At 36.5% G+C, this 22,286-nt stretch overlaps 1 protein-coding gene across 8 annotated transcripts in view; it reads right to left on the minus strand.

Annotated features, from left to right (window-relative positions):
• CACNA2D1 (calcium voltage-gated channel auxiliary subunit alpha2delta 1) overlaps positions 1–22,286 on the minus strand; it is a 482,730-nt gene that overhangs the window by 171,222 nt on the left and 289,222 nt on the right. For all 8 annotated transcript variants that reach the window (XM_073898722.1, XM_073898721.1, XM_025873249.2 and 5 more), the window contains exon 5: positions 16,490–16,531. In XM_073898722.1, coding sequence (XP_073754823.1) covers positions 16,490–16,531 — 42 coding nt within the window. The remainder of the gene's footprint in view (positions 1–16,489; positions 16,532–22,286) is intronic.

Genomic DNA, 22,286 nt, shown 5'->3' on the forward strand with positions numbered 1-22,286 from the left:
ATACATAGAAACTGAGCAGATCTATTCTAAAAGGTATTCCAATGCATTTATTAGAACACATAAGTGAAACATGACAAGTATGTTTCTCATACTATTCATCTCAACATAATTTCAGTTATTAAATAATAGATTAGATCATGCAGAGACCCAAGTACAGGCCAGTGTTGGATGGGTAGGCCATTCAATTTTACAAGTAGTACATATTAGCAAATTTAATTTGGAAAGTCAAAATGATATGTCTATGACAGACACAAAAGGCTCTTGCATATTTAATATATTTACCTCAAATGAAACATTCTTAGAATTGGTATTTATACTAAATTATTTGTTCTTAATGTTTTGGTACATTTGTCATGTTAACTTAAAACAAAATGTTCAGAAGTTAAAAGTTTACATATTTTACCTAAATTGCAATAGAACGTATCTTAATCACTTTGTCACAATTCAGACTGCACATGCTCACCTAGAAACTCTGTTCACAATCACACAATGGCTAAGTTTAACTCCCCTACTCTGTTATTTTTTGTGTTCCATAACAGTGGAGGAAAGAGGAAGAATGGTTCACTGAGACTCTCTATAAAAGTATCACAATGGGTATTTCTATCTCCCTAGTGAAAACAAAGAGTTAAATAAAGGAGTTTTTGTGTAATGATCCAAATTCTTTCATAACTAGAGACTATAGCCTGGTGCATAATTCTCTATATGTACTTTAAAAAAATTTCTGCCTCTAAACACATCCTTTTCTTTTTCACAACTATTTTATAGATATTGTTTACAACAGAGATATGCAAATTTGACAATGTAGCCATAACTGATCTTAGATTTTATTTTTTATTTTTAGTTTTTTAGTTTTAGTGGTATTCCCAGTATCAAATAAAATCTTGGATATATAATATGCCTTTGGGCATGGCATTCTCCTCCAATATAAATAATTACCATGCATATATTACATTTAAAATAGACTTTCTTGGTCACTAAATCGGAAAAGTCTGGTATACCGGCATGTTGGTATCAACTCCATGGATTAAAAAGCAAGGTTGCCTGTGTAACCACTAGTTCACCCTTGTTATCTAAGCATTCTGATGCTCCATTAGTTAAGGCTGGGCACCTGTTCTGCCCCTACAGAGGAAAACCTTTTTTTTTTTTTTTTAAGATTTATTTATTTATTTGAGAGAGAGAGGGAGGGATGGGCAGAAGGACAGGGAGAGACAGAATCTCAAGCAGACTCCCTACTGAGTGCAGAGCCCGACCTGGGGCTTGATCCCCTCAACCCTGGGATCAAGACCCGAGCCGAAAGCAAGAGTCAGATGTTTAACTGATTTAGCCACCCAGGTGCTCCAAAAGCTTCCTTTTTAGTAAATCATTTGCATCAGTTAGAAATGCAGCTTCATCAAAGTAGCTGCCAGCTGACCATGCCCAATTAATGAATAATGAATAGAGAGAAAAAGGTGCTGAGCGTCATCCATCCTTAATCATTCTGGTCAGGTTGTAAAGCCAGGCTGAATATTAAATAATGAATCCAGTTAAAATGGCAGTAAGAACATTGCTGTGTCTCCCGAGTTAACTGGTTTGCGATGCTATTTTCACCTTGAGGATGCTATGACTCAGGCAAGTATCCACTGAATGACTAGTATTAGAAAGGAAACATGAGTTGAAGGACACAGTCTAAATTACACAGTAAAGACCTCAATATAACATCTGAATTTTGTTTTACTAAATCATAACAATAAGAAAAATTTTAAAATTATAAATTTAATGCATGGCCATAGTTTTTCTGCAGGGTAAAGCTAAGGAATTATAACTTTTTAATTACCTGAAGAACTGGGGAAATCCTCTGAATTCATTTCAAAAACCTCTTGTTTCTCCGTGAAACATATTATGATTAGCTAAACTCATACGTTTCTCTAAGGACAGTATGGCCATGTATTAAATTTACTACTGATAATAATGCCCCGTGTTCATGTGGCTTGTTGAGATACTTCCAATGGTAATATGAATTCATCACTATTATTAAGCATCATTATGCTTTTACTTATGATTTTTAATGCCATATATCACTTAAACCAATACTTTCTAAAGTCTCACTAAACTTAAAGCCTCTTTTGAGACGTGTCAACATATTAGTTCAGAAGTACTTATGTAGAATTTGTAAGTAAATATTCTTATATCAGGAGGTGCATTTAGTTTTTAATAATAATGCATGTGAAAACCAAAAAAAGGTTGAAGATACCATTCAAAACAATCCAGTCCCCATCTTTGTTCACCCTACAAATTTTTACACAGGGTAAGTATAAAACGCGCACATAATGCCAGTGATTTTTCCAAACTTAATGAATGTTCACAAAATTCTAAATAGATGTACCATACACTACTTCTAAAAAGAAAGAACTGGGGGCACTGGGATGGCACAGTCGGTTAAGCATCTGACTCTTGATTTCAGCTCAGGTCATGATCTCAGGGTCGTGGGATCAAGCCCCACGTTGGGCTCTGTGCTGGGCATGGAGCCTGATTACGATTCTCTCTCTCCCTCTCTCTCTGCCCCTCCACCTGCTGGCTCTCTCTACTTCTCATTTGTTTCCATGAATTTTTTTAATTCTTCAATTTCCTGGTTGACCCATTCATTCTTTAGTAGGATGCTCTTTAGCCTCCATGTATTTGAGTTCTTTCCGACTTTCCTCTTGTGACTGAGTTCTAGTTTCAAAGCATTGTGGTCTGAAAATATGCAGGGAATAATCCCAATCTTTTGGTACCAGTTGAGACCTCATTTGTGACCTAGGATGTGATCTATTCTGGAGAATGTTCCATGGGCACTAGAGAAGAATGTGTATTCTGTTGCTTTGGGATGAAATGTGCTGAATACATCTGTGAAGTCCATTTGGTCCAGTGTGTCATTTAAAGTCTTTATTTCCTTGTTGATCTTCTGCTTAGATGATCTGGCCATTTCAGCCAGAGGGGTGTTAAAATCCCCCACTATTATTGTATTGTTGTTGATGTGTTTCTTTGCTTTTCTTATTAATTGGCTTATATACTTGGCTGCTCCCATATTAGGGGCATAGATATTTACAATTGTTAGATCTTCTTGTTGGATAGACCCTTAAGTAGGATATAGTGTCCTTCCTCATCTCTATTTTACAGTCTTTGGTTTAACATCTAATTTGTCTGATAGAAGGATTGCCACCCCAGCTTTCTTTTGGTGTCCGTTAGCATGGTAAATGGTTTTCCACCCCCTCACTTTCAATCTGGGGGTGTCTTTGGGTCTAAAGTGAGTCTCTTACAGACAGCATATCAACAGGTCTTGTTTTTTTTATCCAACTGATAGCCTGTATCTTTTGATTGGGGCATTTAGCCCATTTACATTCAGGGTAACAACTGAAAGATATGAATTTAGTGCCCTTGTATTGCCTGTAAGGTGACTGTTGCTGTACATTGTCTCTGTTCCTTTCTGGGCTATATTACTTTTAGACTCTCTCTTTGCTTAGAGGACCCCTTTCAATATTTCTTGTAGGGCTGGTTTCATGTTTGCAAATTCCTTTAGTTTTTGTTTGTCCTGGAAGCTTTTGATCCCTCTTTCTATTTTCAATGACAGCCTAGCTGGATATAGTATTCTTGGCTGCATATTTTTCTCGTTTAGTGCTCTGAATATATCATGCCAATCCTTTCTGGCCTGCCAGGTCTGTGTGGATAGGTCTGTTGCCAATCTAATGTTTCTACCATTGTAGGTTACAGATCTCTTGTCCCGAGCTGGTTTCAGGATTTTCTTTGTCTCTGAGACTCGTAAGTTTTACTATTAGATGTCGGGGTGTGGACCTATTTTTATTGATTTTGAGGGGGGGGTTCTCTGTGCCTCCTGGATTTTGATGCCTGTTTCTTTCCCCAAATTAGGTAAGTTCTCTGCTATAATTTGCTCCAATATCCCTTCTGCCCCTCTCTCTCTTTCTTCTCATTCTGGGATCCCAATTATTCTGATATTGTTTTGTCTTACGGTATCATTTATCTCTCGAATTCTGCCCTCGTGATCCAGTAGTTGTTTATCTCTCTTTTTCTCAGCTTCTTTATGTTCCATCATTTGGTCTTCTATATCACTAATTCTCTCTTCTGCCTCATTTATCCTAGCAGTTAGAGCCTCCATTTTTGATTGAACCTCTTGAATAGCCTTTTTGATTTTGACTTGGTTAGATTTTAGTTCTTTTATTTCTCCAGAAAGGGTTTCTGTAATATCTTCCATGCTTTTTTCAAGCCCAGCTAGTATGTTTAAAATCGTTATTCTGAATTCTAGTTTCGACATCTTACTGATGTCCGTATTGATTAGGTCCCTGGCAGTCGGTACTGCCTCTTGTTCTTTTTTTTTGAGGTGATTTTTTCTGTCTTGTCATTTTGTCCGGAGAATCGATGATGAGAGAACAAAATGCTAACAGGGTACCAATGACCCCAGAAAAATATACACTAAACAAATCAGAAGAGACCTGAAACAGGGGGAAAAGAAAGGGAAAGAAAGAAAAAAAGAAAAAGAAAAAGATAAACAAACAAACAAAACCCCCAGAATATGCTCAAATATGATCAGGCTGGTGCATAGATCAGTGCCACACACTAGATTTTGGGCGTATTTTGGTCTGTTAGAAGAAAGTGTCTCCCAAAATTTTAAAGAAAGAAAAGCTGATATATGTACAAAAATAAGGGTAAATACAATGAAGGGATGGAATATGACTGTAAAGATGAGAATTATAAAAGATTTTATAAAAGGAATTGATAAGATAAGAAGTTGGTTGAAAAAAGAAAGAAGAGGATTTAAAAAGAAAAAAAGGGAGAGAATGTGATCAGGCAGGAGACTAGAACCAAGCCATACACTAGAGATTTAGGGTATATTTTGATCTGTTAGAAGAAACTGTATCCCAAAATTTTAAAGAGAGAACTTTATATATATATATATATATATACCAAAAATAAGGGTAACTACTATGAAGGGATAGAATATGACTCTAAAAATGAAAAATAAAAAAGATTTTCTTAAAAAAGGGATTGATAAGATGTTGGTTGAAAAAGGGAAAATGAAAAATTCAAAAAAAGAAAAAGAAATAAAAGAAAATTCAAAAAATTAATTTTGAAAGACTAAAGGATCATGGGAAAAAAGCCATGAATTCTATGTACAGTATCCCCCTAGCACTGGAGTTCTGCTGTTCTCACTGATCGGTAAACTTGGTCTTGGCTTCCTGGCTGTTCTTGCTGATCTTCTGGGGGAGGGGCCTGTTGCCGTGGTTCCCAAATGTCTTTGCCGGAGGAGGAACTGCCCCGCCCTTGACAGGGCCCGGCTAAGGAATCTGCTGGGGTTTGCTCTTGGGAGCTTTTGTTCCCTGCAAGCTCTCGGTACAGCTTTGGAGGAAGAGAGTGAAAATGGCGGCCTCCCAATCTCCTTCCCGGAGGAGCCGAGAACTCGGGGCCCTGCTCCTCAGTGCGCCCCCAGAGAAAAGCAGTCAGTCACTCCCGTCTCCCCGGTCTCCGGCCGCACTCTGTGCTCACCCGGCCTGTGACCGAGCGTTTCTATGTATGGCACCCGACCCCGTGTGGAGTCTCCAAACCCAGCAGATCCCTGCAGTGCGCTCCCGCGCCGCTCCTCCCGGGGGAGGAAGGGGAGTCTCCCTGGATCTGCCGCTTGTTGGGTCCCTGCTGGAGGAGCAGTGGCCTGACTGTGCCGCGGATCATGGTTTATGGCCCACCCCGAGCTGAGAGCCCGCGCCTGGGCTCCTCTCCTTGGCTCTGCCGCACTCAGGCACCCCCGGTCTTTCTGTGACCCCGAGGGTCCTGAGACCACACTGTCCCGCGAGGGTTCCACCCCCCGCTTAGACACTGGAACGACGTCCCTCAGCGGAGCCGACTTCTAAAAGTTCCAATTTTGTGCTCCGCAGCTCTATCACTTGCCAGAAGCGGTGGACAGAGGCCCCCTCCCCGCTACCTATCCTCCCCAATATCGCCTCGGATTGACTTCTCCGCATGTCCTGCCTTCCAGAAAGTGGTTGCTTTTCTGTTCAGAGAGTTGCTGCTATCTTAATATTCTATTTCTATGCCATCACCGAACTAAGGAATCAATGTCACTCATTAACAGAGCCTGAAAATAAAGGTTGCATATTATAAGATAGCGTTAAAAAAAAAGTTAGAAAAGAAACCTAGACTTCGATTGTTTCTTTAATAATTAGAATGGATTGCCTTGCTGTTTGATGCATACCTCTACTAGCTCATTCTTGAATCACATTTAGTTCTCTAAAATAAAATAAAATCATGAAAGATTGCACTTTTAAAAAAACATTTAGATAGGGCATTATGTTGGAATTAATTTTAATGTGAACAAGATTCTGCTAAGAAAATAAACAGCAACATAAACATGCAAGGGAATTCGGAAGACTAGCCAAATGTTGCAGACCGGTCAAATTTTTAACATGATCAATACAGTAAAATGTAACAAATAAATCAACTCAATTTATCAACATGGGAATTCTGGGTTGAACTCATTTCATTTGGATTTTAGTCAGAAACACAGATCTTGGAACTAGGTTAATAACGGTTTGTAAATATCTGCTTTCTTTTTGCTTGCTCTGGGAATTAAGAAAATAGTGCAGCTTGCTGGCACAATTCAAGCCTTCTGGGGAATCTGCTTCACTAACCTCCAGGGAATTTAAGGATCTGTTGGGACAGATGTCTCTAAAACCTAAACTAAGAACCTCAGTCAATTTCAAATTTAAGAAGAACTTGAATGTGAAATTTCATTAAAAAATGTTGCATTGGTAGCATTTTTTAAAATTTTTTTGACATTTAATTCTCCGTTCAAATCTGGTTATACAAAATCTACAATGATATGAAGACAAATTGCTGCATTGTGTTCATATTTTTAAAGTGTTTCTTGAGGATTCTACTCAGATTTTTATTTTGTTATGCACTATCTTAAGTTTTTTACACAAATGAAAGATTATATTCATAATAATAAAATGGTAAATAGCTCAATCTAATACCTGTTCATGATTTTAACAAATACACACATACAAACAGGCTCCACTTGGAGCTAAAATCATGTCAAATAAATCTTAAATTTATTACAATCATATTAATAATTACTATTTTTTAAAATTACACTCATTAACATTCCTGGATTGCCTACTATAAGATGGGAAAGTTCTACAAGCTTTATACGTGTTAACTAATTTTCACAGTAACCGGGTGAGGTAGGTATTACTATTACCTTTATTTTACAGATCAAGAGAGTAAACCACAGAGAGATTATATGACTGCCAGTATCACCCAGCTAGAAAATGGCAGAGCTGGGATTCAAATCCAGGCAGTGGCACTCCAGAATGCAATCTCTTAACCATCACACTCTACTACCTCCTCATACAGCAATGTGTATAGTGATCATACGTGTATGCCTCGTCGTTAAGGGGGAAAAACAAGTTGCGTACAGAAGCATATAGGAATGAAATGCCATATCTCTAATTTATCTTAAAATATTTAAACAATAGATGAAGCAATTATGGAGATATTATACTATTCTGTCTCCTATATATTTAAGACATTTTTTCCTGGTAAAAAGTTAAAAAAAAATCTTACATTGAAAGGTACCCATTTTAATGCTATCACCTCTTTGGAAATGAAATTCAACAACTATTACTTATTCTACTTATGTGCATAATCAGACAGAACTTTAGTTTGATGGAGTAAATACAATAAGCCTGATACCATGTGTCATCACAGAGATTCATAATAACTTAGCTTAGCAGATCTGCCCAGACTTGGAACTCAAAATCCTGATTCGTATGGCACTTGTAGTTAACTGAAAACAAATATTCTAACTCTGCTAATCCCCAACTTGAATCAGTTTTGGATTGTCTCTTTTGACGTTACTCTTAGTCCTCATGACTGTTTGAGGGGCCAAGAGAGGGAGGGGCAGATGAGAAAATATGAGAAAACAGCGTCCATAGTCAAGTCCAGCTTTGCTATTTCCCCTTAACTTGTTTCCACCCAACCTCGAAAAAAAACATTTTCACTTCCACCATGCTTGCCAGAGATTTCCTAGTTACTCTGCAAATAGAGCACCACTTTAAAAAGTAAACATGTCCTGGGACCCCTGCAGGGCTCAGTCAGTTAAGCGTCTTGGCTTTGGCTCAGGTCATGATCCCAGGGTTCTGGGATGGAGCCCCGCATTGGCTGACCGGGGAGCTTGCTTCTCCCTCTCCCTCTGCCTCTCTGCCCTGCTTGAGCCCTCTCTCTCACTCTGTCTCAGATAAATAAATAAATAAATCTTTAAAAAATAATAAAAAGTAAACATGTCCTTACAAATGCTATGTAAGTAATACGGGGATTGAAACACATGAACACCTACCCAATTTAACAGGCATTATCTCAACCATTACTCCAAACTATTACTAATACTGGACAGAAACTGAGTAAGATCCTTATCTCAAGTTGCTAAAAATTTAATAGATTATCTTGGTATACAAATACTACAGTGTAAAATATCATACCATAAAACCAGATAGGTGTAACTGCTTGTTTAGAACACCCAGAGGAAGGAAATACCATTTGCTTGCTACCTAGAAAAACCAAGGAAGGCTCCAGAGAAAGCAGTACTTGAATTGGTTTTTAAAGAATACTTAGTATCTGATTAGAAAAATTGTAGGACGTCATGATCACATAATTAGAGGAGAGAATATGTTAACATTGGTCAGCACACTGGACACAGGAATGATTGTCTTAAGTTTCCAGTAAGGCTATGTGCCTTACATTCTTCCTGGAACTGTGGCTCACCAAATAATTTAGCCCAGTTACACCTGCACCTTTAGGTTTCAATTGGAAAATTTAAGTAACTATAGTCGTAACTTTTTATCATACTATGCAATCCAAAGGGACATTAATTTTACCCTTTATTTCAGCAACTGCTTCAGCTAAATCTGGCTGTCACTGAGTATTTATTTTTATGCCCATAAGGTGAATATAAATACCACTTATGCATTGTCTTGTATCACAGCTTATAACCCAACAGCTCCCTGCAAACTGACTAGTTCAGAGGCAGCCAACTGAAAGGTTATATTCCAAAGGAATAATTGATCTGAATGCCTGTTTTACCTTTAAGTGAGGCCATGTATCATCATTGTAATTTATAAAATCAAAAGACTACACTTGAATATATCATTCTGTAAATTCAAATCTTAAGTGGCGATAGACCAGCATAATAAACATGGAAGAATAATAGGAAACTGAAGATTCCAAATTTAATCTGGAATCCAATGTATACAAAATTTATGGACTTCTTTGTAAGATTTATTTCTATTATGAAAGCTACTCCTTCTTCATTTCCAGCTACTCATATTGTACCCTCCCTACCCCTGCCCACACTTTCCCTTAAATATGCTAAGGATTCTATCTTGTACATTTTTATTTTATTTTTTATGTTGTGTAGATAAGTGCAACAGGCTGAGAGTGAAACAATAGAGAGTAATGGGATTGTGGCAAACTGGACAATGTACCACATCCCAAATCACTCAGACTCCTTTTGATTTTAACACTGTGCCAGCACACCAAAATGTATCTGTAATTGAATCTGGCTTTGCTATACCTGGAACTTCACACTTGCTGGGGAAATTTCAGCCACCTGTTTTCAAAGTCCACTCATAAGCTAAGCATAAAAATATTCTAGGCCAAATTCAATTTTTAGCTGCCTACTAGAAATCTCCTCTTGGATATCCTTGAGCAAGTTTTTGGTATAAATGTTCTTCTCTTTTGAGAATCTTGGCTAAATCCTTTAAAAATCTTTGCTGAAACATATTCCTATGTCCAGTGTCCTAGCTAATGTTAACATATTCTCTCCTCTAATGAAAGAGACACAGTAGCCTTTCAAATCTACAATTATATACAGATTTCTTTGCATGCCTGAATGCTTTCTTCCATTAAACCATTGTTTATTATCTCTAATCCATACGCTTTGACTTGTTCTTTGAGAACACATGATTTATGGTTTACCTCATTGCATATTGTCCACCCCCAAAAGAATGTTATCTTTTCTCCCATAATATTTTTAACCTTTTTGACATTCTGGGAATATTTCCTGTCTCTTCTGTGCATCACTGATGGATAATTTGCACTGTCAAATTTGTTCTTCCAAAGGAATTGTTATTTTAGCAGTATTGATCTTGATGATTTGATTTTAGTCTATTTGTCACACAGATCACTGGTTCTTTCTTTGGAGATACTAAGCATACATTTAATGTTGTTTTCTGTGAAGTACCTGAAATAATCCCTCAAAGGAAAAATGTCTTTAATCTGGGTCTTTAATACTTCAGTTTTTCTACTGTACTGTTAATGATCTTTTCATGTATTCTTCCACTGACTGGTTTCTATTTGATTAGTAGTAAATGGAGAAAGACCTTTCTTGTCTCAGGATTAGGAAACAGTAAAATGGTACAGATTTCTTTTCAAGCATTTGTTCTTGCTTCTGTCATATTTGTAATTTGAAGGCAAAGAATGATATATAATATGATACATGGTATGTTATGTGGTATGGTATGGTTTCTGGTCAACAGGAGGCATTTGCAAAGGGCAAGTGTCTTCTTCAGGGTCTTCTGATTCCAATCCTTCAGATTACAGAAACTCACACAGGTCTGGGCTGAAATTGGGGGTAGTGGTGAAAAGGCATCCTTTTAAACAAGACCATATACGGAGCACAGAGACAGGAGAAAGATAATTATGACTCTCGTATTCTTCAGCCAGTTCGTATTTGTGTCAAGAGAAGCTGCTGTTGGAATTTTGATTCACTGACTTATTGGGAAAAAAACCTCGCTGAGTGAGTACAATGTGCTGGTTACTATAAGAACTAAGTCTTGGGGAGGGTATGTGCTATGGTGAGCGCTGTGAATTGTGCAAGACTGTTGAATCACAGATCTGTACCTCTGAAACAAATAATGCAATATATGTTAAGAAAAAAAAAAGAAGAAGAAGATAGCAGGAGGGGAAGAATGAAGGGGAGTAAATCGGAGGGGGAGATGAACCATGAGAGACGATGGACTCTGAAAAACAAACTGATGGTTCTAGAGGGGAGGGGGGTGGGGGGATGGGTTAGCCTGGTGATGGGTATTAAAGAGGGCACATTCTGCGTGGAGCACTGGGTGTTATGCACAAACAATGAATCATGGAACACTACATCAAAAACTAATGATGTAATGTATGGTGATTAACATAACAAAAAAATTTAAATAAATAAATAAAGCTGATAAGTAGGCAAAAAAAAAAAGAACTAAGTCACCTGCTGAGTACCCAAGAGCTTGCCCTCCAGGAAGTTATACTCTAGGGAAGGACCCCAAGGGAATAATTTATAAAGACTGGTTGTGCCTCCAAGAAGAAACTGCCATTTCTTTACAAAATTCATGATGGCTTAGGAAAGAACTAGTAAACTTTCATCAGTATCTTAAATATCAAACAAAGGCAATAATAACTGATATGAAGGCCTTGACAATGGGAAAAGAATTAGAGATATAATATCTTAGAAATATTTATATATTAATAATGTATATTATTAAAGGTATATGGATAATTTAGAAGCATAAAATAAAATGTGAGACCATTTCAACAGCCCTTAAATAAATATTTGAGAATAATGTCTAAAATCATACAATCATCATGGACATGGAAATGAAATAACTGATGTAAGAGAGGTACAAAATAGAGAAAATGACCACCATCCCACTAGGCATGATGTTGGAAAAATGAATCCTCTCCTACTAATGCAGAAATGGGGAAAAAGTTAAAAATCATAGCCAGAGGCTCAGGATTTACAATCCTTTAGTCTCCTTCAGGGGGCATAACATTTAAAACAGAAACTTTATTTAGCTCTCAAACATTTATATTATCATCCAAACAATGAGGACAAATTTATTAATTGAAAATGTTGGCTAGATACTTACTATTCCAATTAGTTCCTCTGTTCATTAGATATTAGCTGCTGATGTCTAAGAGAAAACTCCCATTCTATAATTTCCAATCACCAATTTTTAATAATGGATGTGGCTTTATGGGTTTGAGTGATAAAAATACTATACACAATTAAATAAGTATATAAAAATTCCAGGACAAAGAACAGTGACAGCAAGCCAATTTGAACGAAAACAATGAGATGGCATTAGGATTTGTGAACATTTGATACATAAAATATCAAGCACAACATGTATAAGGTTGTGAGTATAGGAGCCAATTAAATCCACCTCTAATTGCAAAACTCTTGGTAAGGTTTGTAAATTTCACCATCCATGAAAGTCCAACTTTATCCATCAGATAAGCAACAATCTTCAAAAAAATGTGTAAATACCGAAAAGCCTGAAGTAGAATATCGAAGTGCAACGTTTGCTTACATTTCTTAACTTTGTTTCATTGTAAGATACTACTTCCATTGCAGAAAATAATTTGATTGTAGTGATCAAAACACATGCATTAGGGGAAACCGAAAAATACTCAATACAGCATTTCATGCTGTTTCATATACATTCTACTGTAAAAAAGAATTTTTTTCCTCAGTTCCAAGGTGAAGGATCTGACTATATTTAAGTGATAGAAGCCACTCAGATAGTGAGTAGAATTTTGGAATTAACTTTACTATGTCAAGAGCAAATGGAGGATCTGTTCGTAAGCTGCTAATTATTTCACAATTAGCATTCTCTCTGTTCCCTCTTTAGTAATAGAACCCTATATTTTTGGGGGGTGCATGCCTGTTTTGGGGGGAGGATTATATTCCACATCCTGATGCAAATCGGCAAGGCTGGGCACTAAACTGGGCAATGGAGGCAGATAAAAGTGATGTGTACAGTTTCCAAACACACCCTTAGAGGCAAAGGGCATGTCCTCGACTGCTACTCGCCTCCTTCCTGTTCTCTAGAAAGCAAAAATCACTGTGTATGTTGGAGCACCGATCTTGGATCCCAACATCAAAAAACTATACTGAGGGAGGGAGAAAACTTGAAAGAAGGACCCTGAGGCCTAGAAGACTGAGACTCAGCACAGGAGGCCTTATATCCAGAATATTTACATGAGAGAGGAATAAACTTCTGACTTCTTGTAGCCACTTGTACTTTAGGTCTATAAGCCAAACCCATACACCAATCAATAAACATGGTTCATTTTTATTCAATGTTTAAGGGTTTCCAAGAGCAACAGTATTATATCTAAAGCACTTTAATCTTCACCAATAAAAAGTGTTAGTGAAATATAAATTAACTTACAGTTCTTAGTAAGTTCTCAAAAAATTTACATGAAATAGTAAAATTTTCCAGCAAACTTGACCCTGTAAGCAGTATTCCAAGAATATTCTGAACTGCAATGAAATCTGTGGCTCATCTCATCACCTGTAGCATGTCTTAGGTGAGAGGCAAACAGTTCCAATTTTAATAAGCTTTCATGCCCTATGAGTGAGTACAATTTTAAGGGTGGAACGGAGTGTGAACCAAAGTCTCTGATTCCAATCCTAGCCGTCTTCCTACTATACAGTATTCTTTGCAAATTATTCTGGCACTGTTCTTATTTATTTTTTTAAAGATGTTTTATTTATTTATTCATGAGAGACAGAGAGAGAGAGAAGCAGAGGGAGAAGCAGGCTCCCCGCAGAGCAGGGAGCCCGATGCGGGACTCGATCCCAGGACCCTGGGATCATGACCTGAGCCGAAGGCAGACGCTTAACCATCTGAGCCACTCAGCGCCCTCTGGCACTGTTCTTATTTATATGTCAAGAAGTGAAAATAGTTTCTCCAAATCCTGAGTGTCATTTTATTTTTTTTTTTCTGGGCATCATTTTTAAGTTTTAAATTCTAAAGTTGATATTTTGCTTTTTATAGAGTCTTGATTTAACTTGCCAGAAAGCTCATCAGTTGGCCAAAGAGAATGAATTTTTTTATAGGTATATTTATTTATTATTTTTGAAAAAGATTTCATTTATCTATTTGACAGAGAGAGAGAGAGAGTACAAGCGGGGGAGTGGCAGGCAGAGGCAGAGGGAAATGCAGACTCCCCTCAGATCAGGGGGAGCCCAATGCGGGACTTGATCCCAGGACCCCAGGATCATGACCTGAGCCGAAGGCAGTCACTTAACCAACTGAGCCACCCAGGTGCCCTAGGTGTATTTATAACCCATGGTAATATTATAGACTTTTGGGGGATGGGAGAAGGCAAAAAAAAAAACCATGTCAAGTTCACTAGGTTCACTTGTATTAATCCTTTTCTCCCCTACACAGAGTTTTATTTGAATATAGGAATAAACATCTGTACAGGCAAATTATGAACTTGAGCACTGAGCACAGCTCAAGTGTTAGAAGTACACGCCCCATGCATACTTTTCCATTTATAATGGACATATTGCTAACTTTGCAGCATAGTGGTTGAATACTATTAATTTTACTATTGTACTATTCAATTATACCCCTGAATACTAACTGGGGTGACACTCACTAAAAAGTTGCATCTACATCTGTGCCTGTGATTATTAAAATCTTGACAAAGAAAACTCACAATTTCTATGCAAAATAAAAGAACTTTCTAATTAAGAAGCAAACTTGACTTAATAAAACTGTTTTATGTGACATGAAAAATAGGACTTTCTTAATTAGTTTAGATGAAAGAAAAACAATATTTGCAGTATTGGTTCATCATCTTTAGGCAACACTCAACTGGCAGATTGGACCAAGCATGTCAATCCCTCCACTTTATTTATTATGAAAATCTTTGTCATAGTTTTACAGACTAACTGCTTTTAAAAAGCTGTAACTGGTGTACCACCAGGAAGGTTGATAAAGATTTAGCATCTGTATTTTAAATGACTATATAACTTTTAAATATCAAATACTAATCTTAACAGTGAAACGAAATGTCTGTCCAAAAATAATATTCATTCTAACACCAATCAGTAAACTATTGTTTAAGATTTATTTAGAGAAAGAGAGAGAGAGAGAGAGAGACAGTGTGAGCAGGGAGAGAGGGGCAAAGGGAAAGGGAGAGGAGAATCTCAAGTAGACTCCCCGGTAAGCACAGAGCCCAGTGCTGGTTTTCATCATCTCAAGACCTGAGCCATCAAGATCATGACCTGAGCCTCAATCAAGAGTCAGACACTTAACTGATTGAGCCACCCAGGTGCCCCCCCAATCAATAAACTATTAAAACATTTTGTGTTAGCTGTTGGTTTGCCCTTAATAAACATCCTACCTCATTAAAATGATATACATCATTATCATAAAAGGATAATAATTATCATAGAAGCACTAGCAAAACACCTATGTCTAGTAAAAAGAAAACGCTTTTTAAAACAATCCTAGTTCTTCATTTATTAAATGAAGAAAACATAACCTCCTCTCTTCACAGTGTCATTTTAGAAATTAAATATAAGAATTTGTGTAGAGTGGTTAGCAGCATGCAGGCAAAATAGTGCTCAATAAACTATGATGTTCACCAATAGTAGTGGTGGTGCAATTTGGGAAGATGTGGCATTTCAAGCCTACTATCTTGTGTTGTTTTTTAATTTTTTTAAAGGCCAGCTTTACTTGATTTATATATTTTTTTCACACTCCCATGAGGTAGCTGGAAAAAAGTAGTATACAAATATTTTTTGATTCAGAAAAAAAGTATGAATAACAAATAATTTTTTTATATTTGTTCACTGATAATCATCCCAGGCTCATGGAAGAACATCGAAAACACAGGAAGTCCTCAACAAACATTTCTGGATACATAAACAAGTATACATACAAATTTTTTCCTGATAAAAAAAGTCACAGATATGATAATTTAAATGAACTTAAGTGTAAAATTTCGTTTTATAATTTTGTAAATGCTTCCACCATAGCTAAGTAATTAAAATGTCTCCCGACAGTCCATCCAAAGGTGGCAACATGAGAAGTAACTTATTTGTGCTAAAATAATCCATGTTGGAACATCATCTGAATATGTACATTACAGTCATCTGTTTAAAAAGGCAGACTGAACCACTCATTATGCTTCAAAGATTGGCTGGGCAAGGCCAGCTGTTGTACCATTTCCAGGGTGTCATTCACACTGTAGGGGAAATAAGTGGTCCCCCCTGGTGTGTGCGGTTCAGGCCAGAGGAGATCTGCCTTGTAACCCGCGTAAAGCGCTGGGCAAAAGAGATGGATGGGACCCAACCTCTGTCTGCCACATGGCTAATTGAGTGCAGGGTAATCTGAGTCAGTGCAGTGGATGGAGGTCTGGACAGGAGGCAGACAGAGTTCAGATCCAGAGAAACATATGGCGTTTCTACCTTGGAAGATGCCAATGATAATTTGTTAAAGATCACATAAGCCCTAAAATTCATCATTACCTTGTTAGATCCAACCAGTAATTCTGCTGATGCTATAGAACATTTTCTGAAAAATTCAACCTGCTAGGTCAGCTTGTTCTGTAAAGCCAGTCATCCTAGCATAATTCAGTTTATCTTGAAATTTAATGTAAAACTTTTAATACTCACATCAAGATCATCCTTTGCATTGTAGTAGACAACTTCATTGCTCTATAAAAAAAAAGAAGAGTGCTTTATTGATTTGAGTAAAAATGTAAAAATATACTGAATGCAGCACTGAACACATTTTATGCATATTTTAAACAATAAATGCCTCGTGAGATTCCTCTCATAAAATACTCCATGAAGATCCATAAAGATTAGCCAATATTTTCTAAAAACATATTAAAACACTGTATCAGTGATACTGGAAAGTACATCTTGCATTGAGGAAAAAGTATATCAGCATAGATCTGAGACCCATTTGCCAAGAAAAAATAAAGAATGCATGATGCAAAGAAATTATATATATACACACTCACAACACATACATCCCTAAGTCAGGAAATTATGAACAGAATAATTCAAGAAAAATGTAAGAATGTGGTTTGTTAATACTTTGCTGACAACGTGACTTTTAAAATATATATATATATATATCACACGTTGAAATTAGTAAGGAAAGGTGTATCCGGACAGTATTGGCAGAAATTTCTTCATGAGATTCAGAAAAGGGATCAAGAATAATTGAATTTAGATGGCAAAAAAATCAGATGCTCTAACACACTAATATTATCATATTCTATCAAAGTGGTGAATGAGCATTGGCTCTTCAAGAATAAATGTATTCGGACACTTCTGCCAGCCCCAGTGTTGCTGAAATATGCCATAACTATAAATTATGGATATGAATTGTGTTACAGAATGAAAATGGAAAGGAAATAATGAACAAAATGATTGTCAAGGCATTTAAAAGTTTTATTCTTTGAGGCTTCAAGACTAGTTCTATGCATTGTTAAAATAATCCACTTATACTGATTTCCTTTTCCTTTTTTCTGAACTGATTCTAAATATAATCCATCTTTCATACGTCTTCAGTAGTAACTGGAGCACTATGCAAAAATAACATCAAAAACATGGATACTCTAAAATTCTATTAAGAGAAAATGTAATACACATTTTTTAAAAAGAAAATTACTCTAAACATTTCAATAAATTAGCACTTCTTAAAAGATATACCACCTCCACTAGTTAAAAATCACTAGTTCTTCAAGACATTCTATGGCCCTTTGACTTTAGAATAAGCAATGAAGTTAAAGTCATTTCTTTTTGGCTTCTAAGTCACATATGAAGTACATTATATATCTTCAAGAATAAAACAGATCTTGTTGTGTTTCTCAAACTTATTTGCTGCCGAAACTGCCTCCCTTTTTTAATTTGAGAAATATATCATGAGCCTGAAGTTCTATAAAAGATAGACTGCTCTAAGACCAAACTAAAAACTATATTAATAAGTAATGGAACACATAATTCATAATAGTGAATGAAACCATGACTTCGAATTTATTTCATTTAGAATAAAGAGCTCTAAAAATTACCATTTAACTAATTCTTTTAAAAAAAGAATTAAGTAGCTAAAGAATTTTGACATGCATAAAAGTCTTACTTCCTGAAGCCTTTCTTACAGCATTAATTTTGTAACAAAGTTAAAATACAAAATCAGAATTCATCACATACACAAAGCAAGAGAATCTTTGGAATCCACCAAAGTCCCAAATCTAATTACTAGTTTATTGATCCTTCTTGCAACTCTGAAATTTATACTTAGGAGACAATTTTCCACTTAGAATGTGGATTCCATCAAAAGATAAAATACTGAATGAGTTTATCTTCATTTTAGACTTTATTTCTGCCAAGTTCTTCCTTATATTTACAGAACTGAAATGTAGAAAACAAGGTGAAACTGCATGAAATCTTAAGTGATTCAACATTATTATTTTCAACAAACATTCATTAAATATCTATATGCACACGTTGCTGTGCCAAGAGAGACACAAAGTAAGTTAAATGTACCTACCCCTATCCTTTCGATAAAATAACAGATACAGGTCAATTATATAAAACAACGAAAATGTTTAGACTTACATTTGGCCCATGGTACTAGAGCTAATGGACTAAATTGTTGAAATGTTTTTTCTTATATGTGACACAGGGTCACATATAACAAATAAAAAAGAGAATTTAATTAAACCTAAAATTAGGAGTATCACATACAGTGTCAAAACTGTATAGAGTACAATAAGAATGCCAGTTTTAACTAAAACTAAGTATTTTGATTCTATTACAATAAAGTGTGCCTGAAATAAAAATAAAAATGAAGAAAAACTAAGTTTGAGAATTTTTCAAATGTTTTTCCTCTTGTTACTGCACTATAGTTTATGTAAAATCCTATTACTTTCGTTCTAGAAACTCTATATTGCTTCTAAAACTTACTGAAAATGTGTATTGCAAAGTTTATTTAAATTTTATGCATTTGCACAAGGTCTTCTGGACTCCAGAAGACATAAGATCCCCAAAACTGATTTTTTTTCTAGTAAGTAAACTGGGGAGGGGGACACCTTAATCATAAAATTATACTGCATATACAACAACCATACTCATTGTAACTAGGGTATTTTATATTTCTACTTTTAAAAAGCTTTCTTTAGGGGCGCCTGGGTGGCTCAGTCGTTAAGCGTCTGCCTTCGGCTCAGGTCATGATCCCAGGGTCCTGGGATCGAGCCCCGCATCGGGCTCCCTGCTCCGCGGAGAGCCTGCTTCTCCCTCTCCCTCTGTCTGATGCCTCTGTGCTTGTGCTCTCTCTCTCTCTCTTCCTCTCTCTCTGTCAAATAAATAAATAAAAATCTTTAAAAAAATAAAGTAGCTAATTAAATACATCTTCTTAGACAGTTTGTCATGATTTAATAAGAGAACAAAGACCATAATGGAATTGCAACTGATTACATCCACTGCCTTACAACAAAATTTCCTCTTCACCAATACATGTGACATTGTCTTTGGCTTAGAAGCATTTTTTTTTTTTACCTAATTTTTTATAAATACTTTCTCTAACCCTAAACTTCGCAGTGAGAGCATGCACATTTCATTTATTCCCTGATTTTACCTAACAGAAAAGCTCAAGTGATCCACTTCAGTAAGCAGACATCCATGTACGGCATCAGGATTTGGGGAAAGTGTCACTGCATTTAATTTGTCAACCAGCACACTTACCTGGCAGTATGATACTAAAATAAGTGGCAAACATTCATAGAACATTTAATTTATATAACCATATATAAATAATTTTTATATATAACTGAGAGTTCCTCATGCTTTCTTGCAGAAAAGTACAATTATTTACTGTGGCTTTTGTTTAGGGTTGAAGAGTGGCTCAGAAAGAATTTTAAATATAAGCTTGAGGATAAGTCTAATTTGGTGAAGTCATAATTCTCTTTCCTATCACATTCATTTATAGCTATCTCCTCTGCTATATACAAATATATGACCTGTGTAGCTATGTTAAACTACATCAGTCTGAAATCGAATCGCTCAAAATATATCCAAACCCAATCCCAACAGGATTAGGATAAAAGACAATTCTCAGGAATAAAGGACAATTCACACTGAATCAGCCTAATTTTGATGTTCTGGTGTCTTACAGGAGTGACTTGTCAGTTAAAATTAACTCCGTGCTAAAAGAAAATTAGGAGACCAAATTGTATAAAAACAATTAAATGGCTTGAGGGGGGCAGAATTAAAAAAGAGGAAGTATCAACTGAATTCTCTCTTCCTTTACCGGGTCCCCTGCCTCCATCCCACTTAGATTGTGTACAAGGAGAATTTTGGGTCTCCCAGCCAACAGAGGGAGCCACACCTCACTCCTTCAACAAACTTTGGCAACCTCCCTTGGGAGTGTTTGGGAGAAATAAAAATGAAGACTATCTATGCCCTGACTATAAGAAGCAAGTTTCTCACCCTCCTGATACACAAGGGGCAGGAATATCAAGAGTCAGTTGCTCTGATCTGCTATCACTGAAGAAAATCTCGTGTCATCCTTGGATAACATGACCACACAAACCAAAACTTTCTCAGGTTTCAAAATACGTGAGTGAAGAACTTCAGAGAGCCAAAATACGCCTCCTCTATTTACAATCAATTCAAGCACGTGTGTATATGCATGTGTGTGTGTTTCTGATTCATTTACCTTTCCTATCGCTCAAACTTCCCTCAGTCCCTCCTTCCAGAAAATAAAGTTATGTCAGTTATCCTTTAATATTTTAAAACGATGGCATATAAGCTAATTACCATAGGCACAGAATACAAAATTGAGTCATCTTGTTTCTCTATTATCCTTTTGGCTAGATGTTTTCTTTTTTTAAAAAAGATTTTATTTATTTATTTGACAGAGAGAGACACAGCGAGAGAGAGGGAACACAAGCAGGGGGAGTGGGAGAGGGAGAAGCAGGCTTCCCGTGGAGCAGGGAGTCCGATGTGGGGCTCGATCCCAGGACCCTGGGATCATGACCTGATCCCAAGGCAGACGCTTAACGACTGAGCCACCCAGGCACCCCTGGCTAGATGTCTTCATGCAAATTATTAAACAGCATCATCTTGGAAGGTATTTACACTCAAATAAAAAGGTTTTTAGTGGATTTTAGGGTATTACATGCAGTATGATAGGATAAAGCCAGCAACAGCTTCAAACTAGATTCAAGATTAGTGAAACCTTTAGAGAGCTATTTTTCATCATTTGAGCACCACCAGATGACAAGAACAAATTGTTTTGTTTCTGATTTTTAACCAAGTAGTTTAGTTATTTATTATCTCCTCGAAACAAATTTACCCAAATGTTCCACGCTACTATAATACCGCTGCTTGCTGAAATTTAAAGCATCCCCTAGCAAGCTGAGAGATAAATTACTTCAGTTTCCCATTGTCTACTGGGAGTCAAAATTAAATCTGGACAAAATAGACCATTCCATCTTAAAAACGTATATTGTGAGTGACAGTCCCTTGCATGCCACTCTCCTATAAAAGTTGGCCTCTGATGAATAGAATGAATTTATGTTAAAAATCGGAAGCAGAAGTACAAAGCTTCCACATGGAAGTAAGATGATGCCAAAGAAAAGATTTAAATATTGGAACTGAAAATCAGGATTTTATAGCCAACATCTGAAATATATGACACATTCAAAATTCAAATAGAGATTAACTTCCTGTCCAATTTACTAATTCTCTTTTCTTGGCTGTACACTTGACTGTGCACATGATCCACAGCCTGACAAATTTGAGCAACCGTATTGTCTGCTAAAGTTGTTTTTTAAAAAATCCCATTCTTAATCGTTTATCACTCTTCAGTTTCAAAAATGGAAGTCAATCAGATGAATATTAAGAACACGCTTGTGTAAAAAAAAAAGGATACTCTTGTTATAAATGAGTTGTGTTAATGGTTCTTGCCCACCAAGATCCATACTGTTTAGCCCCAATCAGTTACAATGCAAATATTCTGATTAATATTATCTTTGTAACAACTTGACCTGGTAAACCTACACACCACTGCCACTGACCTCTGCTCAAGTCAACCTGGGTACATGGGATGCGGTAATCATAGCACTGTAGCACTGTGTGAATTAAAGGACTTAGGAGCCTATTGTGTATGTGTCATTGTGTGTGCATGCATTTCTGGGGGAGGGGGGTGGTGAATGTGAGCAAATCTTCCCAAAGATAGCCGAGAGTAGTTGACACAGTAGGTTAAAGACAGGGGCTTTTGAAAAAAAAAATATTTTTTTTTTATTTTTTTTAAAGATTTTATTTATTTATTTGAGAGAGAGAGAGAATGAGAGATAGAAAGCACGAGAGGGAAGTGGGTCAGAGGGAGAAGCAGACTCCCTGCTGAGCAGGGAGCCCGATGTGGGACTCGATCCTGGGACTCCAGGATCATGACCTA

Source organism: Callorhinus ursinus, unplaced genomic scaffold (assembly GCF_003265705.2).
Source record: "Callorhinus ursinus isolate GAN/ISIS: 27379988/994484 unplaced genomic scaffold, GSC_fseal_2.0 scaffold12, whole genome shotgun sequence".
Taxonomy (NCBI): Eukaryota; Metazoa; Chordata; class Mammalia; order Carnivora; family Otariidae; genus Callorhinus; species Callorhinus ursinus.